Raw genomic sequence first — 7,372 nt, forward strand, 5'->3', positions numbered from 1 at the left:
TCAAGAAATCAACATTTCAACCTTCAACCCTTCCACCTTCTTTCAAAGAAATCAACATGGCAGTGCCTTATGAAATAATAAGGCAAATCTTCTGCAGGCTTCCGATTAGGAGCATTTGCAGATTTCGTTCTGTATGTGTCTTTTGGGGAAATCTTGCTGCCCACATTAACAATTCTGCTGTTCTTACACTCATCCAAAAGAAGAAGGTAAACGATACTTCCTCTGTTTTTTCCTTAATAAACACTTCTAGAGAAGTAGTTCAACCTGTGAGTCCCTTTTCTAACCATCTATTTGAGATGGAGATGGTTGCCTCTTTAAAAGGCATAATATGTCTTCGTAGCCTCCTTTGGAATCCTTCAACGAGGATGTTCAAATTTGTGGAATTAAGTTCCAATTCTAAACAAAATAGACAGCTGGTCTCAGTAGGTACGGCAGATACTGGGAATGATTTTCTTGTTGTTAGACTAATCTTCTCTACCAACAAACGAGAAATTGAGATCCTTTCAGTCAACAGCCGGCATTCCGAATGGATCCATAAGGAGTCTGAGGTTCCCCTAGAATTAGAGCATAAGAGCTCTTGTGACGTTGTTTTCAATAGAGAACCGTACTGGATAGCCATGCGCCATGGCTGGCAACGGGACCGGAACCGGGCACCACGTGACGGACCGAACCGGTAATTCCGGGAAAAAATCAGTGTACCCGTCCCGAACCGGTAACGGATCGGTACCGGACCGGAAACCGGGTCCCAACTGTTATAATTTTAAAAAAAAATTATTAAAATTAAAAAATTAGAAACATTACTCAAATAATATTAAAACTCTTATAATTTTATTAGAAGCAAAAAAAATTTATAAAGTTTTAAATACAAACTTTCAAACTTTAAAAATATAAAAGTTTAAATTTCACAATTTAAAACTTTGAAAATTTAAATTCAAACTTTAAAACTATAAAACTATAAAAATTTAAATTTCAAACTTTAAAAGTTTGAAAATTTAAATTCAAACTTTAAAACTAGGGAAAAAGGATAAATATACCCCCGAACTATCATTAATGGTATACAAATATCCTCCATCATACTTTTCGTTCATCAGTGCCCCTGCAGTCCAAAAATCAGTACACATTTGCCCCTCCTACTAACAGAATAGTTATTTGATACACATGGTGCAATCCTACGGCTCAACCCGATTTGATCAATTATTTAATCCAAAATTTAAATACCCGCCCATTATCCATTTAACCCGCCCATTACTCATTTAACCCACACAAATAAAAAAGACGGCGTTTTTTTTATCAGAAATTGAAGAAACAGAGCTCACATGTCTTCACAGGTGGCGAAAGCACCTTGTTGAATTGCACAGTGATTCATCTTCTCTCTAGTTTGGTAGTAATATCTAATTGAAGAAAAACTTGTGTTTCAGGAAAAAAATAAGAAATTTTAGGTAAGAGCTCATATAAAATTTCAGCATATTTGGACTGATTACTCCACTAATTATAAATTTTATACGAACTATGTGAAGAAAAAATTTACAGATCTGGACAAATGATAAAAGGAATCGAGAGGCGGAGATACGTGTGCGAGTGCTTTTTGACCTTTTCGTTGAGACAAACGAAGAAGCAGCCAACAAAATCAGAAATCAGAGCGAAAATCATTTATTTTGAGAAGATCAATTCGTAGAAACACCTAAAATTCATAGCACATATACAACTTCTGAGAATAAATTAGAGATGTATTCGACTGAAAAAACTAGAGATCTTAATTTCTTCATAGATCTACACTTCCTCTTTAATTTTCAACAAATTAGGTAAAGCGCAAATTATAATTAACAAAACTTTCACACAATAAAATTACTGCAAAGAAAATTAATTAATCGATTATCAGCTAAAGTTAATTGGATTTACTTCGAAAAACAACTCACCTATTCAATCTTTCACATGATTTACAAGTAATTTTCAAGCTATAAGTTGCCACAAAACACAAGCTCAGGCAAAAAAAATCCTCAAAAAACGCATACTAAACATGACAAACAATTTCCTCAGCAACATCATGTGAACTACTAACAAAAATCTTCAAATAAAATCATGCAAACGGATAATGGGGCTTTTCCTTGAGGTTTTTAGATAGTTTATTTGTATGGGTAATGGGTAAATTAGGTGGGTTAAATGGGTAATGGGCGGGTATTTAAATTTTGGGTTAAATAATTAATCAAATCGGGTTGAGCCGTAGGATTGCGCCACGTGTATCAAATAACTATTCTGTTAGTGGGAGGGGCAATTGTGCACTAATTTTTGGACGGCAGGTGTACTGATGAACGAAAAGTATGACGGAGAGTATTTGTATACCATTAACAATAGTTCGGGGGTATATTTGTCCTTTTTCCCTTAAAACTATAAAGGTTTAAATTTCACCCTTTAAAAGTTTGAAAATTTAAATTCAAAGTTCAAACTTTAAAACTATAAAAAGTTTAAATTTCACACTTTAAAAGTTTGAAAATTTAAATTTAAATTTCAAACTTTAAAACTATAAAATTATAAAAGTTTAAATTTCACACTTTAAATTTTAAAAGTTTGAAAATTTAAATTCAAACTTTAAAACTATAAAAGTTTAAATTTCACACTTTAAAAGTTAAATTTGAAGACAATAATAAAAAAAAATTAAGGCGAATAGCCTATACTTTTATTAATATTAATTAAATAGTACAAGTTGAGTTTCAAAATATTAGTAGAATATTAAAAAATATAATCTACACAGCCACCTTCTAGGAAGGGTTCTGTTTGAATTAGACCTCGAATTATTATACTCATACTAATAGACATTTAAATTTAATAGTTCATGCTACCAAGGAAATCTTTTTTTAAATCATTTAACATTTCTCTAGTAACATGCTCTGGATTGGTTGATTAGTTAGTTCTTCCATTGCATCAATGTCGTCATCACTAAAATCTTGCATTATTTCATCAACATCATTTTCAAATTTGGTCGGTAAAGATGGACGACCATAACTCCTTCTCTCGCCATTAATCCAATCTCTAAATAATACGGATATCTCCAAGCTATTTGCTGCTAATAAATATCAATGCTCTCTAATTTGAAATCTTGCTGCACTAAAAGCGTCTTCCGAAGCTACTGAAGATGCTTGAATAGCTAACACATCTCGAGCAACCGATTGAAGTTTTGGAAATTCCTGGCCGCGATTGCTCCACCATTCTAGAAGATCAACAATAGTAGGTTTTGTATTTTGATTAATATATGCATCAAAATCATTTGTATCATTATGAGAAAGTTCAATAATACAATCTATCATATCATCAATATCATCTTCATTATTATATTTACTCCAAGAACTTTGAGGCTCTTCGTTATGTACTACATTCATTATATTAGAATTATACAGGTCGTATAATTTTCTAGCTTCAATTTTTATGCTATCCTTAACATCTTGACAACTAGGTGTTTCATCATCTTCACTAACAATACCCAAATTAAAATGTATTTTATCAACCATTCGTGATGCACCTTCATCTTTGTAATGTGGGTTTAACAAACAAGCAGTTAAATAAATTTGAGGAATAAGAATAAAGTATTTTTAAAATTTTTCAATCATTTTCTTAACAGATTCTTCAAATCTTGGTTTATTTTTGAATTTATAAAATTTACTAGAAATAACACAAATATTAGGTAAAACAGAGCAAATAGTTGGATAATAAAGTGCAGATATTTTTTTTGTAGTTAAATAAAAAACTTTTAAGAATTCTATAAGTTCGTTTATGTCATTCTAATCATTATCATCAAGTCTATATGTCATATTTGAATTATAAGTATTCCAAACCATTTGTAAAGGTTTCCTATATTCATAAGCAACTTCAAGCATTTCAAATAAAAAATTTCATCTAGTACACACTGATTTTGAAATTTTTTTAGATGGAAGATTAAATTCACAACAACGATTTTCAAACTCTCTACGTCTAGACTTAACTTGACATTTAAAAATAAAATGACATGCAGTTTCAACTTTTGTGCAACCATCATCATACATTGCTATACCATCTCTAATGCGCAGCACACCTAATATGAAAACCATCAATATAAATAGGGCAAAAGGACGATTTTAGTATTTCAACAGTAGTTCTATTATTAGAAGCATTATCTAATGTGACACTACTTATTTTATCACAAATTCCATAATTTTGTAAAACATCTATAATTGTTTGAGCTATATAACTATCGATTTTATGCATTTCACAACATTTATAACCTAAAATTCTTTTTTGCAAAGTCCAATTTTCATTAATTCAATGCGCAGTAATAGTGAAATAATCATTACCATTTACACTACGGCCCATATCAGAAGTAATAGCTATTTTACAATGGTTATAATAAAATAAACAACGAAGATATTGAAAGTGTTGAGCTTGATAATCAAAGATAGCTTTTATAATTGTATTTATAGTAAAACCTTTAAAATGTGGATTATACACAATTTGAATATAATGAATAAAACCAAGATTTTCAGCAAAATTAAATGGCAAACCCATAACAACAATCATTTTAGTTAATTCTTCATTTTTCTCTACTATATGACCGTTGTATACTAGAACCAGAAACATTAGAAGGATTTAATTGTGTTTGGACCATATTAGAGCCCTCTACTCCTACATTTTCAAGAAGAGTGGTACCATTCTTTTTAGCTTCGGCTACAGCTTTAGCATGCAAAAATTCATTTTTACAACATGACATTAAATGATTACTCAAATGTCTCGTCCCACCCTGTTTTCCTACAGTTTTATGATTCATTCTATGTTTATATTTATAACAAATAACTTGTGTTTTATCTTCATTCTGAGTCATAAATTGCCAAACAACTGATTTTTTGGCGCGTTCTACCTTAGTCCTAGGATGCACGGGGGGAACGGGAACAGGACAACGAAAGGGAGCGGGAGCCGGGGAAGATGGATTGGGAGTGGGACTAGTAGCTGACGGTGGCTCAATTTCATCAACATTATTATCAAAACTATCAATAGAATCATTAACATTATTGTGTTCATCATCTTCAGGTAATTCCTCATCAAAATTACCAAACCTTTTTTGTAAATGTTCATGATAAGGATCTAATCCACTATTACTATCAATATTAAAAACAGTTTCATCAACATGCGTATAATCATCCGTATTTATTCTTAATTGAAAAGTTTTTTTAGTTTTAGATTGAGAAGTACTATCGTTTTTTTTATTTTTCTTGGATTTTGAGCTTCATAAATTAGTGATCGAATCAACTATGGTTGTTTTACCCTTGTCAACATTGTTTTTACCGAAATTCATATTCAAATATAAAAAAGTGAGTAAATTATATATAATACGAAAATGTAATGCAAAATTTTAAACAAATAAATAACTAAATAAGTAGAGACTAGAGACTAATTACTCACAAAATAAATAATTAAATGCAAACAAATATATAACTAAATGAAAAGTGAGTTGGAACGAATGTACCAAACGTCTACTTAAAAAAGTAGACGTGTATGACTAGAAGCCGAAAATTGAAAGTTGAATTTTGAAGATCCAATTTCCAAAGACCAAATTCGTAATTTTAACGAGAACAAGAGAATTTAGAGTAAAGAGTAGAGAGAGTAGAAGATATGTTTGTGAGTGAAAATAATGAAAGATTAGGGGTATTTATAGTTTAAAAAAAGGATGAAAATGTAATTTTAAGAAGGTTGGGGTATTATAAAAAGTTTGGGGGGTAGGGAGATGTAAAGGGGAGTTATGGGGGTGAAAAAGCCGTTGGTGGGGCCCAAAACCCGTTGCCCAACGGCTATAATTTAAAATTTAAGATTAAAAAAAAAAACTGAACGAACCGGGACGGAACCGGGACTAACCGGACGGGGACGGACCGGTAAATCCCGATTTCCGTCCCGTTCCCCCTCCCGGACCGGCACAATACCGGATCGAACCGGTACTATCCGAAACCGGTACCGGTACCTCCCGGTTCCGTTGCCAGCCTTAGCCATACCCTTTAAAAATGAGGCATATGTCTTAGGCCTAAAAAATCGAAGGGCCTAATTTTTTAGTAGTAATAAAATTATCTTAAACTTTTTTTAACAAAAAATAAATAAAGAATATTTTAATTAGTTTCGAAATATTAAAGAATGTTTTTTTTTATGGATCAATTTTTAAATTTAACTTTCACATGATATGTTTAAGATCACAAGATTAAAAAATATTTTGGTATATATATATCTTTAGTTTAAGATCATGAAAAAGTAAAACTTTTTTCTATTAAAAAGAAAGAAAGAACTTAAATCTCATATATAAAAAATTAATTAAAATTTAGGTCTCCAACTTATTTTTTGCTTTAGGCCACTAATTAGCCTGAGCAGTCACTGTGGATAGCTAGCTATTGAACATAAGGAGAATAGGAAATCAGAATTTCTTGTGAAATTTGATGGTACTAATATGGAAAGAAGATGGAGATTACAACAAATTGTTGGTTAAGCTGTACTACAACTCTATGCTCGGTACGCTTGTTTGGAATGACGAACCAACTTCGAACATTGAAGGATGGGGTTTCGATGATAATGAATCTTGGAACAAACTGTGGGTTGTCGCACCTCCCCGGGATATCGATAGAATACTGGGACTATCGATTGAGGGTCATATCATTGTTGAATACGACGACAGACTAGTATTCATTATTTGTCAAGGTCCTCATGAAGTTTTTGTGGGGTCACCACATATCAAGATTCAAATTGGTGAGAGGAGGACGGACATTGGGGAAGAGGGTTCATTTGAGGTTCTAGAAATGGAGGAGAGTCCATTAGTCCTGGAAGGAATGACTATCGTACTTGATGACAGGAGCTGGAGTTATCAGGATATAAGGTATGTAGTTTATATAATAATTCTTTGATGTGATTGTAAATTAAAACTAACTCTTTTGTTTTTGTTGACTTGTAGAGATTACATCAACTAAACAGAGAGATCATTTGGATTTTGTTGGCCTCCGTAGATATTACTTCTACTAAAATACAAAGAGATGAAGAGATGTAAGTCATTGTCTGTTCTTATAAATTCTTTCTTGTTATAGAGAGAAACATTACTTTACTCTCATGCTTGCAATTTTGATATTTCTCCGACGGCTTTAACATTTTTGTAATGGCTATATTGTTTGTGCAACCATGATGTTTCTTATAGACTGCTTTAACATTATTGTACTTGTTTGGATTTGAAGAAAAACTGTACAAAACATGTATGCAAATGCCTACTAAATCTAAATAAGATAAGAAGAAGTAAAAATTATATAGTTTCTCCTTTACTCTTTGAATGCAAAAATGTTTTTCATAGCCTGATAAGCAGTAAAATGTTTAATTAGATAGTAAA

At 31.7% G+C, this 7,372-nt stretch overlaps 2 protein-coding genes across 2 annotated transcripts; both read left to right on the forward strand.

The window, feature by feature from the left end:
* Positions 1-22: 22 nt before the first annotated feature.
* On the forward strand, positions 23-677 carry LOC125847283 (F-box/kelch-repeat protein At3g23880-like). The gene has a single exon (XM_049526937.1). It carries the CDS (start codon positions 57-59, stop codon positions 675-677), a length of 621 nt encoding a protein of 206 aa, XP_049382894.1. The 5' UTR covers positions 23-56.
* Positions 678-6,253: 5,576 nt separating this feature from the next.
* Positions 6,254-7,161, forward strand: LOC125848498 (uncharacterized). Its single transcript, XM_049528376.1, has 2 exons — positions 6,254-6,874; positions 6,950-7,161. Exons 1-2 carry the CDS (start codon positions 6,441-6,443, stop codon positions 6,963-6,965), a joined length of 450 nt encoding a protein of 149 aa, XP_049384333.1. The 5' UTR covers positions 6,254-6,440; the 3' UTR covers positions 6,966-7,161.
* Positions 7,162-7,372: the final 211 nt, after the last annotated feature.

The sequence above is a fragment of the Solanum stenotomum genome, chromosome 12 (assembly GCF_019186545.1).
Source record: "Solanum stenotomum isolate F172 chromosome 12, ASM1918654v1, whole genome shotgun sequence".
Taxonomy (NCBI): Eukaryota; Viridiplantae; Streptophyta; class Magnoliopsida; order Solanales; family Solanaceae; genus Solanum; species Solanum stenotomum.

Excerpts from the sequence above, each read along its gene's own strand:
- LOC125847283 (XM_049526937.1), top strand. The coding sequence starts at position 57 with ATGGCAGTGCCTTATGAAATAATAAGGCAAATCTTCTGCAGGCTTCCG.
- LOC125848498 (XM_049528376.1), top strand. The coding sequence starts at position 6,441 with ATGGTACTAATATGGAAAGAAGATGGAGATTACAACAAATTGTTGGTT.